The sequence below is a fragment of the Neovison vison genome, chromosome 2, assembly GCF_020171115.1.
Source record: "Neovison vison isolate M4711 chromosome 2, ASM_NN_V1, whole genome shotgun sequence".
In the NCBI taxonomy this organism is placed as follows: domain Eukaryota; kingdom Metazoa; phylum Chordata; class Mammalia; order Carnivora; family Mustelidae; genus Neogale; species Neogale vison.
In genome coordinates, this window is record NC_058092.1 from 33,112,818 (window position 1) to 33,132,931 (window position 20,114).

General features: G+C 38.4%; 1 protein-coding gene across 1 annotated transcript in view; it reads left to right on the forward strand.

The window, feature by feature from the left end:
• The first annotated feature begins 4,166 nt into the window (after positions 1 to 4,166).
• CCDC30 (coiled-coil domain containing 30) overlaps positions 4,167 to 20,114 on the forward strand; it is a 62,393-nt gene continuing 46,445 nt past the window's right edge. Inside the window, 4 exon segments of the mRNA XM_044236758.1 lie at positions 4,167 to 4,286; positions 5,589 to 5,726; positions 7,708 to 7,877; positions 18,950 to 19,193. Of these exon segments, the coding sequence (XP_044092693.1) occupies positions 4,176 to 4,286; positions 5,589 to 5,726; positions 7,708 to 7,877; positions 18,950 to 19,193 (663 nt within the window). The 5' untranslated portion in view covers positions 4,167 to 4,175.

Genomic DNA, 20,114 nt, shown 5'->3' on the forward strand with positions numbered 1-20,114 from the left:
GAGTTCCAGGTCTTCTGCCTCCACATCAGCCAGAGAAGCCTCCATTTCTGGGCTCCCTGTAGACAGTTTTCCCATAAGAATTCTTTTGAAAATAAATGGGAGGGGATGACTTTAAAAAGACAAATAATTTAGAAAACCAATCCCTTAAATTGTGCAAGCTCCTCAAGACAATGACCTGTATTCCTTACCTATTTCTATATGTAGACAGATTTACCACTAATTAGACCATCTTAATGCTGCTAACATGCATATTCTCAGGGAAAATGCTTGAAAAGAAGAAATTCTAGGTATCTGATAGGAATGATAATAGCTGGGGTGCCTGGGTGGCACGGTCGGTTCAGCATCTGCCTCGGCTCTGGTCATGATCCCAGAGTCCTGGGATGGAGTCCCATGTAGGGCTCCCTGCTCAACTCCCTCTGCCTGCCACTCCCCCTGCTTGTGCTCTCTCTTTCTCTTTCTGTCAAATAAATAAATTAAATTTTAAAAGAAATTATAATAGCCACAATATGCCATGACATGTTTACATAATCCCAATAATCCTTGTAACAGCCCTCCCCAAGGTAAGTAGGGCTATTCCCATTTCATGGTTGAGAGAACTTAAAGGGACGTGAACAAAGTGAGAGGCAGAGCTAGGAGTTGTTCTGGGTTTAGTCTGGACTTAGAGCTAATTATGTACATCAGATCAACTCTTCTTTTTTTTATGTTCAGTTAGCTAACATATAGTACATCATTAGTTTTTGATGTATTATTCAATGATTCATTAGTTGCATGTAACACCCAGGGCTCATCACAACACATCATGTCAACTCTAGTGAGGATTTATGGAGGGTTTATATAGGGAATTAATTATACCTCCTGGGGGTTACAATATACTCCACACTGAGCACATAAATCATGTCAACCTGGAGGTGGTGACTGCGCATGTTCCATCCTGCCCACTGCCTGCACCTGCCACCCCATGGACTGTGCCTGCGAGAGGGTGTGGGCAGAGTGCAGGCATGTGGTGGGGATGGTAGTAGCACTTGTCAAACGGCGCCTGGGAGGCACAGTTTGCTTCAGAGCATTAGATGATCCCCACCTTTGGGGCAGTAGAATACCGAAAGTGGAAAATTCTGAGCTGTTACACCTTTCTCCAGAGTCGTTGGTGGCTACCCCATGCCAATGGGGCAATTCCCTAGCAAACCTGGTTGCTTCTCTTTGCCTACTGCTGCCTGACAGGTGAGGTAGGCACCCATCAGCTACCCAGAGCTCTCTTTCTCCCACTGCTCATTTCTTACAGTATTTGCTGCCCCTCTGCTGCCTTTTTCTGCTTTAGACTTTGGTCACCATGCAGTACACAAAGGACACACATTGCCTAAATGCATAACCATCATATATGCCACAAATTACATTAAATTTCATATATATATATTCTTTTGAAAAGCTATCTTTTAAAACTAATAGCATTAAAATACATGATGTTCTTATACTGAATTACACAAGGGAAAACATGAAGGAAATGATGGGAGTTTTCATTTTTAAGGGTTGAAATGGTTCTCGCACTTGGTACTGAAGCATCTCAGGTGATATACGGTGGAGCCAAGGAGATTCTGGCTTTGGGTGCTGAATGCATCAGCATTCATCTGTGGACCTGCAGAAATGTCTATCAGGACAAAGGGGGGCTGGTGAAGGGGAGAAGCTGTCCTGAGGGAAAACTTTGCCCTCTCCTATGTCCTTGCCCAGTCCTGCTAGGAAGTCGACCTAATTCTTAACCATGTCTTTTTTCTATACCCCCAGACAGGAGGAGTTGTAAAAGTTACACTGGGGTTTCAGCATCCATTTTTACTGTTGCCTGTCCCATTCTTTCTAACCCATCGCTTCCTATTAAACACGAGAAAGGTAAATTACTGATAATCAATAATAATCAATAATATTTATTAATATTAATAAATATTACTTTATTAATAATAAACTAAGAAAGTAATTTTTTTTAAACCTGTTGGTTAATTTAATACATATCTGGCAATAAATATGAATCCAGAAGGACCAGCAAAGCCCCAGAATACTTTCTCCAAAATTTAATTAGGGTAGAACTCTGGTGGATCAATGCTTTCCTCTTCAGCTTAAGTGAATGAGTGTTTTTGTCTCTGAATTAAACTAAAAACTTAATTGAAGATTCTGTTGAAACCGAATTCTGAGAAAAAGTAGTATCAGTGTTGGTGTCTTCTATTTCTAAATTACATCTAAATACTCAGAAGCTTCCTTTGCCTATAGTTTTGTTATTGGGCCAAATCTACAATGAAATATTACTTTTCAAAAGTGAAAAAAAAAGGGCACATTAGCAACTTATATCAGGACAATGAAGATCCTGTAGTATATTCTTCTAACACTTGGTTCCTTTGGTTCAGCTGCCAAACAGCAGTGAGGGCTCGAACACTTCATAAAGCCACTCTTCAAAGGATCCAAGACCAAACAGGAGGTGAAACTTGTCGGTACAGAAAGTTTTCAAGTTGTATCTTCATGGAAGGATGCTTAAAAACTATAGCTTATTTTTTCATTTTTTTTAAGAATAAAACATGCATGTATGTATTTTAACTGATGATTTATTTGAATTGAGACTTCCCTCTTAGAGCCTGAGTTATCAGTAATATAGGAAAACAGCAGAGAACCCTGTATGGAAAGTCAAGAGACAGTGCAAATACAAGATTTAAATGAGGTAAGACATAAAAAGGTCATTTCCAGTGACAGCTGCTAATTCAGTTGCGGCACACTCCATAAGGATGCTTAAGGATAGCTGAATATAGGCAAAGGGAGAAAATACACCTGCAGGAATGGTAAACCTACATCTTATGATTGTAATCAGTGGTCACAGGTCAGTTAGGAAGGAGCCCAGTAAAATATATTTTGGATAGACTAGTGTGTTGAAATTGGAAGGGTATTTAAAGGTACTGCCTTGCAACTGAGTAAACGTGAAAATTCAGAACAACCCAATAACACAAACCACCATTTACAGAGCATCGCTGTAAGTGAGGTGCCCACATGTGCGTAGGGATCATTGTCCTCATTTTTCTGATGACAAAACTGAGTCTAAGTTAAGTAACAGACTCAGTTTTCCGCTGTTGGTAAATAGAACAAGACCAGTAAGACTTTTTTCCCCCACAAATCATTCTTGGTTTCCCAAGTTGGAGAGTAGAGACCTATCCATTTCATGCTGCTCCCTAGTGGGGTGGTACAAGGGAGTAGTTAGCTCACCTGACAGGTGTGCTCTGACCAACAAGAAGGATCCACAGCTTGATGGCAGTATTATGAGAACTGGCTCAGTTCTCAGTCTGTAGCCACCAAATTGCATTTTGGCCTCAATTTAATTTCCTACTAGGTTTTTGTAACAAGAGAAAATATGCTTTGGTAAGTTCAAATAGAGTAGATATTAAAAGTAAGGGCTTATAAGTTAAATTTGGTTTGAATCCCAGTGCTGATCTTGGGAAAAATATCTAATATAGCTGAGCCTCACCTCTGTTCTCTGTTTAAAAAAAAAAATATATATATATATATAATTATATATTATATATATTATATAACTTAATTATGTTTATATAACCTTATATTTATATAAATATATCATATAACTTAATTATATTTATATGTTATTAACTTTATATAAATATTTATATAATATATTATATAGTCTATAACTTAACCATATTTATATATATATATATACATATATATATATTCCAATTTCGTAGGGGTCCTGGAAAACAAAATGAGATAATGCAAGTAAAGCATGTATCATGATGTCTGACACATGGCAAACACTAACTAGTAATTACTTTCATTATTATTGCAATTATTATTATCAATTAATCTGGAAAGATTTTAACAAGACTTTATATCTGATAGCTGCTTAACAAAATACTTTCAAAATCTCACTTCATTCCTACTCTGATGGTTATAATGTATATAATAGAACAGCATCAGCTCCATTTTACAATTGAGAAAGAGGCTTAGAGAGAAAAATGTCTCTTATGAGGTATGGTACCATGAATTACTTTTCCTAGCTTCATATCTCCCCTAGATGACTTTATAATTGAGTTAGGCAGGAAATTACTGTTATCAGAATCTACACATGATTTAATTTAAACATGATCATTGTATATAGAATTAATTATGTAAAATGCTTTTTGCAGATTTTGAAAATGAGCCAAGAAAAAATTGAAATATTTGAAAGTGAGTTGTCAGAAGAAAGGAGAAAGCAATTGGTATCTGATTTTACTGCTATACAGAAGGCTTTGAAAGTTGAAAGTGAGGTATTTTGCCACTCAGGATGTTATTTCCCTCTTTTTGCATTCCTACTTTAGGGATTTCATGTTACCATTTATTTTGGTTTTCAACTAAATCATAGCTATAGAATACGTGTTTCTGTTAGTAATAATGGGGTGAATGTCCTTTCCACAAGCTGAGTTCCAGCACCAGCCAAAGAGGGGCCTGAAGTAGCAGGTGTTTGATTATTATGGTGGTCATAGAGTCATGGACTTGTCTCTCCTTTTAAGTGCTTGCCCCACCATCTTGGAAAGGTCTATCAGGAGACCACCAGCCTATATTTGGAAGAGAGATCTGGATGTGAGTCCATGGAAGTCTAGATCACCAATTTAGAGGATGGTGACACTTAATCAGTTTGCAGGGTGGGTGACAGCCTGTGCAACGCCCCAAATCCCATCCTGATGACCTACAGGAATTTTCAATGCAATGAGGCAGGAAACTGATGCCACTTGCCCTCTTCTTGTGGTTTTAGGTGGCCACTCTCCATTTTCTCTCCTTTTTGCCCCACACCTTCCTCATCAACACTGTCTTCCCTTTCTGATCTCAAGGCTTTGGGAAAATACCAAGTAACTCCTCTGCTAAAGTAAATTTCATATCACCTGTTCCCTTCATAGGGTACCACAGATTCTCAGGTCCCAGTCACCCACCAACCAAAATGTATATTCCATATCATCAGTGTAGAAATTTGATAAGAATCTACATATAAGTGAAGTGTTTTCTCTCACAGATAAAGAAAAAAAAATCAGAGTTGATTAAGTCACTGAATGTACATTATTAAGTAAGGCAGCATACTCTGTAGTTAAGAACACAGAGTTTGAAGTTGGTCAGACAGGTGAATCTTCGCTTTACCACTTCCTAGCTATGTGAACTTAGGCAGCCCACTTACACTCTCTGAGCCTGTATCAGTAACCGGACTGCATGGGGTTGTCACAAAATTTAAAGCATGGTGGTTCTGTAAAAGGTAACTTAAAAAAAAAGATATATTTTAAAACAGGTAATATAACTAATGCAGGAGTTGCTGAAGAATTTACCTCTATAGAAGCCTTGCTGAAAGTAGGAATGACTCTAGAAACCCCGTCCTTCAACCTGTGAATGATAGAAACTAGGAATGCTCAGTTTAATTAATTGATTTAAGTAAACTTTAATTATTAAGAAAGTATTTCTGCCAGAAGAATAAGTTGGAATATTTAAAACAACAAAAGAAATTCTAAGATTTCTATTTAGAAGTATTATACCTTTTATGGGAAAGTCTTAGTTTATTTTATTAAATATCTTTGTTTCTTAATCAGGGATTGCAAAAATCAAAGTCAGAACTTATATACCTTTACAATGAAATTCAAAGTATTCCAGGGGCGTCAGAAAATGGAGACTATTTTTTAGTAAAATATAACCAGCTACAAAGAGAGAACTCTGAATTAGAAACAAAGGTGAGACTGAATTAATTCTTTAAATGTTCAGTGTTTGACTTTATCTTTTATTAGGATAAGATAAAAGGAAATTAATTTTCAGGAAAAGATGACTTGGAAATTGGCATATCTTTTACTCATATAATTACATATATATAAAATTATATAATTTATAGAATAAATTGCCATATTGTGTAGGTTATAAGCCAATCTGCATCTCTGAATAGACTTCAGTCTTCACTCTTAGGATTACGCTGTTAATTCTTTACTTTAGATCAGTTTCCAAACAGTTTAATTTTTAGAGTACATATTATAATGTAAAAGGTTTACTTAAAAATAGAAATACCAAATGATCCAGCAATTCCACTATCTGGATATATACCCAAAAGAATTGAAAGTAGGGCCTTGAAGAGATAATTTACACACCCATTTCATAGCAGCACTAGTCACAATAGCTGAAATGTGGAAGTAACCCAAGTGTTTATTGATGGATGAATAGAAAAGGAAACTGTGGTATGTAACACACAATGGAAAGTTATTCAGCCTTAAAAGAGGAGGGAAATCCTGCAGGATGCTACAACATGGACGAATCTTGAGGACATCACACTAAGTGAAATAAGACCATCACAAACACACACACACTGTATGATTCCAATTATGTGAGATACTTAGAGTAGGCAAAATCATAAAGACAAGAAGTGTAATGGTAGTTTCAGGGGCTGGGGGAGGGGTGAGGGCGAGTTATTGTTTAATAGGTATAGAGTTTGTTTTATAAGATGAAGAGTTCTGGGGATGGTTGATGGTGATGGTCACACAACCCTGTGAATGTATTTAATACCACTGAAGGCACACTTCAGTGTGTAAGGTTAAGATGGTAAATTTTATGTTATGTGTACTTTACTACCACCCCCCGAAATACAAAACAAACAAAAGTTTACTTAAGTATCTGCAACCTTAAATCTTCAAATCAAAGCTTTTTTTTTTTTTTTCAGTTATACTGAAGGTCAGGCTCATACTTAGAATTAGGAAAATGTTTAAATGTCCTGCCCCTGATACGTTTCCCAAGTATAAAAATGGCTACCAGACCACAGTTAGATGGAGAGGTTGCCTGCAGGGTGATTCCTGGAGTCCCACTTATTAACTACTCCTGGCTGAAAATTCTCTTCCTTGGTTACTCCCTTGGTCTTGATTAAAAAGGTAGGGAGGAGTGAAGGCTTGAACACACAACTAAAATATATTGGGTTATATTTTCATAGCACATGTGAAATGAAGGACTAAGCCCAGGCCTCATTTATCCTCTGTGAAGTTGTTATCCTGAAAGCAAGGTGCTGGCTGCTGAGGGATTGGGACTTGGAGCAAACAGTATATGACCTAGTAATGGAAAGGTCCAGAACACGGGGTTTGCTACCTGGAAAGGGGGATACATGGGGCACAGCCTAAGCTTTGTTGGAGGACCTTGTCAGCAAAGGGTTGTACAGTCATCACACTGTACAATTAAAGGATCTTGTCTTATGAAATATCACTGGACAGTGCAACACAGAAGATGAACTGTGGCAACAGGAATATAATGTAAAAACAGATTCAGATCACTATCCTGGTAATCTGGCTCTCCCTTGCTCGCTTTTTTAAAAAGCTTTTTATTTTGAAATAAATTCAGGCTTACAGAAAAGTTATAAAAATCGTACGAAGAATTCCCATGTATCTTCACTCCTCCAGTATTAGCATGGTGTACCGCATTTGTTTTATCATTCTCCATCTTCCCTTCTCCAAAGATACCCTTCTTTAAAACCACACGGATTTCTGCATCCTTGTACCTATGGTAAAAATGGATTAGATTACATAACAACAGCAAAGCATTAAGTTAAATTAGAAGATGACTTCAAATAGGATGTCTATTTATGTTATTTGTCAATAATTATTTAAACATTTAATAGACTCAATGTACTTTCTCATAATTATATATTAGAATATACAAAATAGAATATTTGTCTTCTCACTTTAGATCTTGAAGCTTTCACAAGAATTTGAACAATTAAATCATTTTACTGTAGGGAGAAATACTACACCTGCTAATTTAATTGCAAGTGAAAATATCTGTAAAGATCTTGCGTCTAAACTAACAATTTTGGAAGCAGAGATTCAAAGCCCAAAGGAAGAGAAAGAGGAACTCTGGTAAATTGAGAAAGTCCCATATCACATTAATTATTTGGGGGGAGAGATACACTTACTTTATTTGGCTTGATCGTTGTAAGAATTTGACATTCACTTCTAAATGGTGTGAGTGGAAAAATTAATTATAAGCAAGCATTTCCCCCAAGGAGTTTGTCTTTTGATATGTTACTGCATTTTAAAATTTTATCTTGCTTTTAAAATAAATTTATGCATTTTGAGGAAAATTTGGAAAGCATGGAAAAATAAAAGGATTGATAATAACCCTTAGTTTCACTAAGGAAATCTGTTAATGTCCTAATTTAACTATACTCTGCCAAGAGATTTTTTGCTGTTTTTATTTAACATCATATCTGATAATCATTTTGATAACCTTCTCTCTTTTTTATTATGTTATGTTAGTCACCATACAGTTCATCACTAGTTTTTAATGTACTGTTCCATGATTCATTGTTTGCATATAACACCCAGTGCTCCACGCAACCTGTGCCCTCCTTAATACCCATCACCAGGCTCACTCATTCCCCCACCTTCTTCCCTTCTAAAACCCAGTTTGTTTCCCGGAGTCCGTATTCTCTCAATTAGTCTTTCAAGTCCATAGTCTCTCATGGTTTGTTTTTGATAAGCTTCCTTCCCTTCTTTCTTCTTTCCCTCCCTCCCTCCCTTCCTTCCTTCCCTCCTTTTTTGATAATCTTGCCCTCAAACTCTTGTATTGCTTCTTTTTCACCAGAAGTATCTTACCAGAAGTATCTTTCACAGAAACTCTTGAGCTTTTGGGCTAATGCATTACTCTGCCACAAAAACGAATAGATGCAATCAAATTTTGTCTGGGCAAAAGCCTAGAACTAGATCATCAGAAGGAATAATAGATGGCAATTTTGACTTTTACACCATATACTGAAGGATACATCATCAGTGATTTAGGAAAATATAGTCTAGGTGCAGCCTAAGCTCTATCTTTGTAAACATTTTAATGTAGAAGGAGGGTTTTTTGTTTGTTTGTTTGCTAGTTTTGGACTGCTGAATTTTATGCCTTCCCAAAAGTTGCCTTTAACTTTAGAATGTGCTCTGAGTCCAAGACTCACAATCATGAAACCTAGTTGCAGAAGTGGGAAAAGCATATTGGAGACATGGTGGGTAACAGGCACGATAGTGGTCACAAGAGTGAAGAGCCAAGAAGATTGGTCACAGTATTTAGGTTTGCTGTAGGGGAAAGTGGAAGTCTTGTTCTTGAGCACTAGAACAGTGTATTACCAGGTTTTAAGGGAGATTGATCTAGTTCTCTAGAAGAGATAAACTGAAGAAGAAAAACAGACCAATTAATCCAGATATGAGCAAACAGCAATTAATCCAGATATGAGCCACAGGTGAAGAGATAGTGACCTAGATTGAGTAGGTGGCAGTGGAGTTGAAGTGGCCAATCTTCAGAGGAGATACTGACATTAATTATCAAAGCTGACAAAAATCCACCCAGCTGACATAGGATCATTGGTAGGGATATTTGCCACAGGGAGGAAGGCTGTGGCCTTAACTCAGTTGGTGGTGGAGAACCTTGCCATTATAAAGATACTAGACTTCTCTCTAAAGAGCTCCTTGTTGCTACCTGTTTCCTTTACTTGGTCCAAATTACTTCCCATCACTGGGACTGTGAGAAGTCTGTGTATCTGCCCTATGTTTCCCTCTCTCCTCTTCTTGGAATGTTTCCTTGTTTACTTATCTCCTGTGTCCTACTTCCCAGGCTCCATTTATCTCAGATCCATTACATAATAACATTTGACAGTAAAATTGCATATCTTCCATGTGCCAGGTACTGTAGGGAGATACTGAGGATACAAAATAAGACATAGCTCTTACCTTCATGGTCCGTATAGCCTGCAGGGGGAAGATAGACAATTAAACAAAGCAGTATTGGATACAATGGGAGCACAAAGGAGGTGCCCTGTCCAGGCTAAGAAACCAGAAAATATTCTTTTTTTTATTTTTTTTTAAAGATTTTATTTATTTATTTGACAGAGAGAGATCACAAGCAGGCAGAGAGGCAGGCAGAGAGAGAAGAGGAAGCAGGCTCCCTGCTGAGCAGAGAGCCCGATGTGGGCCTCGATCCCAGGACCCTGAGATCATGACCTGAGCCGAAGGCAGCGGCTTAACCCACTGAGCCACCCAGGCGCCCAGAAACCAGAAAATATTCTTAAAGGAAGTAACAGACTGAGTCCTGAAGTATAGATAACCCAGGGCCAAGCAAAAAGTGAGGGAGTAATTTTCAGGGCAGATATGACATGTGCAAGGGAAGGCATGATTTGTTGGAGGAACTCAGTGACCTCGGTGCTGCTACAGCGCAGATTGTGAAGAGAAGAAATGGGGAAGGAGACAATGAGAGTGAGGAAGTAGGCAGGGACCCTGTCACGAGGGAACATGAGTTTGGACAGTAGGAATGGGGAAGTTTGGACAGTAGGAAACTCCCTCAGTGTTTAGTAACATGGAAGAGACCAAAACAGATTTGCCTGTTCACTTGGCCTGCTGTGTGGGAAATAGATTGTTCGTATAGGACTGGAGGTAGTGAAACTAGTTTGGAAGCTGTTGCTATAATCTGGGTGAGAGAGGATAGTGTTGGTGAGGTTAGAGAAAAGTGGATGGAAGCGGATCAACAAGACTTAGGAACTAATGAGTATAGGAAGTGAGGAAGAAGGGATGGTAGGTAGGGACTTGGGTGTCAGCAGAGATCAAGGAAGACATTCAAGTTTCTGGTTTGAAGGTGTCATCCATTGAGTTAGGGAACATAGTTTTGAGGGAGGAGTGAAAGGAGTACAGCTTTTGATATGTTGACTTTGAAGTGTCTTTAGAACAGCCATGCCAAGTGTGAAGCCTGGGCTGGAGGTCAATTTGAAAATCATCAATAAGTAGATGGTAACAGAAATCCTGTGATGGATGATATGGTCCTGTAAGTCTCTTGATGAAAGTACCCAAAGGTAGAAATGTAAGGGAAGCCTCTCTATAAGAGACAAAAATAATTATCCCAAAGGTAACTTAGACAAAGCAGCCAGAGAAGTAGAAGAAAAGTCAAGACAGTGTGTGCTACCGAAGCCAGATTGAAGAGTGTTTCCAGAAGAAATAGTAAATAGTGTCATGTATTGCCAAGAAAATAAAGAACAAAAGGTGACTATTGAATTCAGGTTTAAGAATGTGGTTGAAGACTTTATTTAGTAAGAGTTGTTCCAATGAAAGGCAAAAAACAAATGGCTTCCTAGATCGCATCTTATGGGATGGTAAATGGGAGTAAACTGAGGGGTGAGGAGCTCTCTGCTGGGCTCAGAAACTGCCGTTGGAGATGAGGAAAGACTGATGAGTGAGACTGGGAGCCCTCCATCCTTTTCAGCCAGAGAAGACCTACTTTATCTGTTTCATATGTGGAAATCTGTGTAAGATTTTACTTCAAGAAAGGGGCCACAGCTGAAATGTTTGAAAACAACTATTTGAACTATTGTTCAAACAGTTGTTTGAACTATTTCAAACAACTGTTTGAAAACAGCTATTTAGCTGGTCTTCTCCTTTCATGGAAGAGGTCTCTGAGACCAAGAGAACTGAAGTGACTATTTTGGTCACAGTCTCATACTTAGCAAGTTATCATCAAGACTATGGGAGCTCCCAAGTCTCCTAACTCTGAGTCAGAGGTTAGCAGTAAATCTACTCTGGAGAGGGCATAGTCACAAATATCTCAAGGGCAAGAAGGTGCTGGGACACTTGGGTTCTAGGTAGTTGCTATGAAAGTGAGCTTTATGGTATTAAAAATACCATAAAGTCTTTGTATAGGTATAACATGGGTAGAAGGGGTAAGAATAGAGTCCCATCTGTCTTGTTCTGGACTGTTCCAGAACAATGTCAATGCCTGACACATAGCAGGTGTTTTAAAAATATTGGAGTGAATGAAGTTTTCCTTCTACCCTCACTGTATACTTGCAGTTGAACCCAAATATGGACCTCCGATGGCAGCCCTAAGCTTACAGAGCCCAGCTGATCTCAGCCTGGGTTTGCTTTGTTAGGAAGCGTGGGCCAGAGGAGCTAGTAGCTTCTCTGGACCTTAATGCCTTAATGAGCTGTGTATTTTTCTAGCACACTCTCATTCACTATCTCCTTGCATTCTTACTACCTTTATCAAGAATTATTTGATAAATGTTCAAGTTTATTTATGTTTCCAGTTCAACTTGATAGTGAATTTATATCCATTTTAGAGACTACTGATACATTTTTCCTCTTCCTCTAAACTATTTCTTCTCCAGTCCAATTCATTCAGTGAAGAGCCCCCTCCATTCACACAGTTGATCAGACCAAAACCTAAGGAGTCACTGTTGATTCCTTCCCACAACTAAACCATCACAAATCCTGTCAGTTCCACCATGAAAATAACGAATATTTAATCTGTTTATTTCTACTATATCCACGGCTACTACTCTACTCCATGACACTGGTATCACTCACTTGGACTATCACAATATCTTCTTAACTGACATACCTGCTTCCATACCTCATTACCAGTTCATTCTCCATAGAACAGCCAAAGTCATCTTTTAATAATGAAAGTTGAATGAGATTATTTCTCTCTTACAAACCTCTCAGTGTTTTCCCATTGCATTCAAAATAAAATCTAAACACTTACCATTACCTGTAAGGCCTTCCATGACTTAACTTCTGTCCATCTCCTCAATTTCATCACTGTACCACTCTCTGCCTTGTTATCATGCAGTCTTTCAGAGCCTCTAGCCCTTAAAGCACTTTCCTGCTTTAGGAATTTTGCACTGAAAAGCTGTTCCTGCCCAGAATGCCCCTCCCCCAGGTTTTCATGGGGCTAACTCCTTTGCACCTTCTCAGAGAGGTAATCAGTAAATATCACATATGGGGAAATCCTAGCTCCTGCTCTACCATGTCACCTTATTTGTGACTTATAATTTAATTATCTTTACTTGTTTGTTGTTTGTCCTCATATTCTTCCTATGGGTGTGTGCTCTCTGAGAGCAAGGACCTGGCTCTCTTGATCACCATTGACTTTTTAGCACACAGAACAGTGTTTGGCAGGGCGTCTGGGTGGCTCAGTCAGTTGAGCATCTGACTCTTGATTTCGGCTCCGGTCATGTTCTCAGGGTTATGGGATTGAGCCCCACATCTGGCTCTCTACTGGGTGGGGAATCTACTTGAGATTCTTTCCCTCTGCCCCTCCCCCAGCTCACAGGCTCTCTCTCTTTCTCTCCAAAATAAATAAATAAATCTTGGAAAAAAAAAAAAAGAACAACACTTGACATGTAGTTGATATTCAATAAATATTTGATGAAAAAAATGAATAAATGAATCTTTTCCTTCCTCTCTGGAAACAGAGTTCTATTGCTACCCATCCCTATTCTGTTCTATTAGGCTTGAATTCATTTTAATCACACATTATACTTGTAGGTTTCCAAAATGTTGTCCCATTTTACTTCGTAAGATCCCAGCAATCTTATGAGTAAGGCAACTCAAGAGACTAGGACTCTGAGAAATTGTGCCTTGCCAAAGGTTATGTGAATAGTAGGTAGAAGATCCAGGACCAGGACTCATAGCTTCTACTGCATCACAGTCTCTTTCCTGAATCTCTCTATGTGTTCAAGACTATGTATCTACGTTATTAGAAAAAGAACAGGGTAGGGGTGCTCCCTAGGCACCTCCTACTAGCTGAAGCTTGGTGATAGTTGCACACTTATAGCATGACATAAAAATCACAGAAGGGGTGAGTTTCGGTCAGAAGTGGGCAACAGATCCTTTCAAATAAAGATTAAGAACCAGAGGGGTGGGTGGAGATGGGTGAAACAGGTGATGGGGTTTGAGGAGTGCACTCTTTGTGATGTGATGAGCACTGGGTGTTGTATGGAAGGGCCATATCATTCTATTGTACATTTGAAACTAATATAGTGTATGTTAACTAATGGATTAAAGCAAAACGTTTAATAAAACATAAAAGAAAGATGTTCCTGGGGCAGGAGGGAAATAGGTCTGTGTTAGAGGAGAAATTTGAGAGCCATGGTGAGTTTTCCAGGCCCTAAAGTACAGGTGTGCAGGACTGAAAGACATGTTCTCAGCAACATGTCATTTCTGGCTGGTGGTCTCCTTTTGCCCATACACCTTTTATGTTATTATCATTATCATTATTATTGTCATTACTACTACTACTACTACATAAAAGTAAAATAAGTAATATATAGTAGTATGTACTACTTTTTAAAAATCTGTTCAGTTTACCTTTTGTTTCTAAATTGCACATTTTCTCTGTGTCTTTTGAAAGAATAAAGCCTATTCTCTTTGGAGGGCATTTATTTAAAGGATAATTGTCCTCATGTATCAAGATCACTTTAAATTCCCATATTCCACGATATTACTAATTCTCCTTAATCAACTAACGAATTCATGTGAATGCTGTTAATTTCTTCAGTCCTTTAATGAAGATGTAAAATCTCATCAGCCCCAGGATTGTGCCCTAGAGAGCACTTGCTTATCATCCCTCCAAGTCAGAGAAGACTTACTGACTGCCTTGCTCTCAGTATAGCTTTACAGGCACATCTCATAAACCCACCTGAGAGGAAGACCATTTAAACTTTATCTTTGAACTATAGAAACATAATGAAGGCTAATTTTCTTCTGTGTCAACATGGCCGCTATGCAATTATAGAAGGAATTTACATTAGGTCTGGCTAAGTTTACTCTTTATAAAGTTATTTACCCTTCTAAATGTAACAAATCAAGCAACCTGCATACATATGAAGCCTACATGACCAGTTCTTATTTGCCATTTTTTTAAAAGAAAGCTTTTTACTTTTAGGTACTTGTAGATTCACATGCATACAGTTGTAAGAAATAATGGAGAGGTTCCATGTACCTTTTATCAGTTTCCCCCATTGGTAACATCTTATAAAATTATAGTATAAAATCATAGCCTGGATATTGACATTGCTATAGTCCAGGTGCAGAACATTTCCATCACCACAGAGATCCCTCATGTTGCTCTTTTATAGACCCTCCCTCCCAACACTCCCCCTATCTCACCCACTTCTTAACTCTAGGCCCTATTCTAATTCAAATTAGTCTATTCTCCATTTCTGTAAGTTTTTCATTTCAAGAGTGTTATAGAAATATAACACAATATGTAATCTTTTGGGGCCTGCCTTTTTTTCACTCAACATAATTCTCTGGAGATTCATCTAGATTTCTGAATCAACAATTGGGTCCTTTTGACTGTTGTATAGTATTCCATAGTATGGCTGTTCCACTGTTTAACTGTTCATCCATTGAAAAACATCCTGTTTATTTCTAGTTTGGAATGTTTTGAATAAAGCTTCTATAAATATTTGAGTTTTTATATGAACATAATTGTTCATTTCTCTGGGATAAAAGTGCAATTTCTGGGTCACATGGTAACTATGTGTTTAGGGTTTTTTTGTTGCTTTCAAGACACTGTTAAACTCATTTCCTCCAGTGGCTGTATCATTTCTACATTCCCACTAGCAATATGGGAGTGATCCAGTTTCTCCGCATCTTCTCTAGCATTTGGTATTGTCACTTGTAAATTTGTAATGTCACTTGTCATTCTCATAGGTGTACAGTGGTATCTCATTGTAGTTTTAATCAGCATTTTCCTGAAAGCTAATAATGTTGTGTATCTTTTGATGTGCTTATTTTCATCTGTCTGTCCTCTTTAGTGAAGTCTCCTTTTGTGTCTTTGCCTATTTTCTAACGGGTTTGTTTTCTCACTTTTAAGTTTTCAGAGTTCTTTATGAATTCTAATATTAGTCCTTTGTCAGGTATGTGATTTGCAAATATTTTTTCCCAGTTCATAGCTTGTTGTCCTCCCTCTTACGAGAATTTTCTCAACGTGGAGTTTTTCATTTTGATGACATATCAGTCTTTGCTTTTATGGTTCATACTTTCAGTGTTAGGTCTCAGAACTCTGCTTAACTTTAAATCTTGAAGACACACCTTGTTTTATGTATATTTTTATAATTTAAATCCATTTTGCATTTGAGTTTTTATTTTGATTATTGTACTTTTCAGTTCTAAAATTTGCATTTTGTTCTTCCTTATATTTTCTATTTCTGTGCCAAGACTTTCTAGTTCTTTTCTGAGACTTTACTTGTTTTCATGTGTTTCAACTGTGTTCATAAGTGCTCATCAGAACATTTTTATGATGGCTGATTAAAAATCTTTGTCAGATAATTCTGACAAGTTAGTTTTATCATCTATTTTTACCTTTTCTCATTTTCCTGGGTGTTGGTATGAGGAGTAATTTTAGGTTAAAATCTGAGTACTTGGGTTATTATGAGACTCTAGGTCTTATTTAAACCTTCAGTTTAACTGGCTTCTTCTAACTCTGGCAGGGGGAATAGGAGGGTGCTGTCTCATTACTACCCCAGGTTGGGGGTACAAGTTGAGCTTCCCCACTCAAACTCCATGGGCTCCTCATTACTGCTGGTGAGGGTGGGAGGCCTCTGCTTATAGTGCTCTGGCTGTGAGAGGGAGGAGTGCCTTGTTATTGCTATCCACTGGGTCTCCATGATACCACACGGAGATGTGTAAGGGTGGTCTTGTTAGTGAAAGTCTTTACTCTCCATTAGGCCTCATCTGACACCAGCCCCGTGGAAAAGGAGCAAGGCGTCTCATCACTGCCAGGTGCAGGTGAAAGTCCAGACTCCCTGTGTCTATTGCTGCCTGGCAGGGATGAAAGTCCACGCTCCCTGTTGACTTGTGACACCACCCCAAAAGGGGTGCCTCATTATAGCCTGGTAAAGGTGGAAGTATAGGCTCCTGACCTTGGCTGACATGAGTGGGGGGAGCATAGATTTTTCCTGTGGTGTTTGGCTAGAGTAAAGCAGTTAAAACCCAGGAAGCCCACAGTCATCTCACTCCTCAGGTCCTGAGTACCCTAGTTGGTCTGCCTTCTCTCTACCTTTCAGAGTCTTCTTATGTTGGTTTTATATATAATGCCCAGGTTTTTAGTTGCACTTGGCTGGAGAAACAGGAAAAAGTAGGTTTATTCCATCTTCCTGGAAGCAGAAGTTAGTTTTTCCATTTTAAAAATTATGAAGTATATGTTTGCATTTTCCCCAGTCTTCCAAGTGTATTTGGCTTCCACTGGGAGTAGGAAAAGCAAAAAAGTTCATGGAAGATAGAAAAAAATCATTGTTATTTTTATCAGAAATTTATTTTTAAAGGATTTTAGTCTTTATTTCATATTGTCTGGGGGGGTGACCCTGACTAAGATTCTCTCTCTCTCTCTCCCTTTGCCCCTCCCATTTTTTCCCTCTCACATTCTCTCTCTCTAAACAACAAAAACAAAAACAAAAAACGTGCTGAATTAAAAATAAAATATTTATTTCTTTTTTTGTCCTTGCCAAAAGAATTTAAAAAGGGAAAAAAAACTCCCTAGCCATAATTTTTCCCCTCTTCCTTTCCAGTTTTTTCTATATATACATTCCCATGGTATTATGTATGTTTATACACATACATACACATTTATATAGTTTATTGTTCTGCCATTTTATTTTAATAAGTATTTTTCATGTTGATGAATATCTTTATACCACTTTCAATTTGATTTATCTTTAATTCTTTTAGCCATTTCTGTGTCTCCATTTAATCACTGTTTTAAATAGCATGCTTATGAGCATTATTATACATTCAGCTCTTTTCATCTTATGAATTATTCCATTGCAGTAAATTCATTGGTATTCAATTATTCAGTCAAAGCTTCTGAACATTTTTATGGCTCTTGATCTGTATTGCCAAACTGCCTTCTTGAAGAATTTGAGCACCAACTATAATTTGTGAAGCAACGCTATCTCAGCTCCATGGTAGCTAAACAAATTTAAAATGAACAAATAACAATAAACTCAGCATATTTGTGTCATCCACACTGTCTGACCAATGGAGGTACATTCCCTCCCCTTGGCTTCTGTGGCTCACAGTCTCTTGGTTTTCCTCCTCCCTCTGGCTTCTCAGCCTCCTCTCCAGGTTCTCCTTCCTCTGCTTGTTCCTTACGAGTCTTCAGACATCTGTCTAGAATGGTCTTCTCACCTTCTCCCTTCTCCTTGGCTCCTGTTACCAGATCCTGAGGTTGCTGCTCACATTCTTCTGCATGTTCACCAGAGTCAACTCCGCAATCCATATCCACATTCCCCCTTCTTGGTCTATCACCCACTTGCCTATTTGCCAGAGACAGAAACCAAGTGTCATCCATTATACCTTATTCTTCCTCTCCTGCCACATCAAATTCATGACAAATCTTACCAATATTGTCTTGTAAATATTTCTAGAATCCACTGCTTGTTTCCATCCCCACTTCCTGTTCTAGACATCATTGTTAATCGCATCAATCACTAACCATCTCTGGTTTCCCCACTCCGTGACATCCAGATGGTCTTTCTAAAGGACGTTCTCTCTTTCACCTCTAGGCTTTTAGGCATTTTATTCATTAAGTCATCCTGGAGCACCAGGATTTATTTTTCTCTGTTCCCATCTATACCAACCAGCACCTTCACCCAACATACCCACATACACATGCTAGTATGCACACAATGGTACCTTTATGTTTGCTTGGTTTGTGCCTAGTCATCCATCAGGTCTCAGATTACTTACTACGAGTGAGTAATCTACTCCCTTAATATCCTTATTTCTCACCAAATTGTAAACCCTCTAGGGCAGGGATTATGTCCTACTGTAGTCCCAGTGCCTGCCAAAGTGCCTGGAGCTTATTGAGTAATTAAAAAATCTTTATAAGCTGTGTCTGCCCAGTGCCATATTTAATGTTGAAAAAGTGAAAAGTTCCCTTAAACTGGTTGATTTGGTATAAACGAAACTCTCTGATGGGTCATCTCCCTGAATGTGAGTAAAAAAATATGACTCATTTGTTTTAAAAATTTCTGTATAAGAGTAAGAGAACTATTCTGCTACAGAATTCAAGTTGAAAGATTTGCTTGCAGTACTGGTTGATTTTTGGAGGGTGGGGTCCATATTCTGCTACTATAATGAGAATTTTGACAGTTTTCTGTTGTTATATTTGTACCAAGTCCTGAACAAGGAGAAAGTAAGCAGAAGGAAAATGTAGAGGAGTCAGTAAAGGAGGGCACTTTGCCAGGAGAGAGGCAGAAGGAGGAGGACTCACAACAGAACCAAAATATGGAGGGTGAAGGACAGCAGTTGATCTTGAAGCCTGAGGAAATCGAGAGGCTTAGAGAAGAGCTGAATCGTATAAATCAAAGCCTCCTGCAATCTCAGAGCTCGGGGGATAGTTCAGAGGACAATAGTGCCAAGGTAGGTGCTGTAAACACGTACTCTGATTAGGTCCATTTCCTCTGGCCAGCTGTGGATGTAAGTACCATTTTTATATCAACATTCATGAAAGTTGTTAAGCAAGATCATCACCATGGCCTGAGTGGTGATAAAACAGTCAACAGAAACACTTTGTTCTAAAGGGTTCTTAGGCTCCAGTTAGGCTCAGCAGGAAGAAATGCTTGGTCCTTAACATCTCCCACAGGAAGGCAGGGTAGGGAGGGGCAGGATTTGTGCCACATTTTCTATTCATCAGTGCCTGGCTTAGAATTACAAAATAGTTAGTTTGGGTGGGTAAAAGACCACAGACATGGAATTGATTTGAGTTTGGCTTTTGCTACTTACTCAAGATCTGCCTGCTGGAGAAATGCCGGGAGTGACTCTCAACCATGCCTTAGCTCTTACACCTCAATTTTGCAGGTTCCCCCTAGTACAAATTAAGATTTCTGTACACATGCCTTTCTAGGAATTATTTTGAGATCCCTAGAGGGAGGCCTTTGTACACATACATAGGCCAACTTCAAAAGACTGATAATACACATTTAAAAATGGCTTCAAATACACACAGGAAAAAAAGGCAGAGTAATAGTAAAGAAAGTCAAAAGTACATTTGAAAAGAAATGCAAATATAGGGTCTGAAAATAAGGCAAGTCACAGTAAAGAAGGAAAATAGATCCCTGAAAGGAGATTCACACACGTTTGAAAGAGAAGGGAGCCATTGCATTTATTGAGAAGACCAAAGGGGGATATGACATCCAATGTTCAAAAAAAGGTTAATTTTAAATCCCCCAGGCAGTCCCTTTATTGGGCACTGAGCAACATAGAGACTTGGGCAGAGGATGGACACTGTGGTCACATAGGTTATAAAATCTTGGTTTAAGAGCTTAAAATGATCAATGAGCT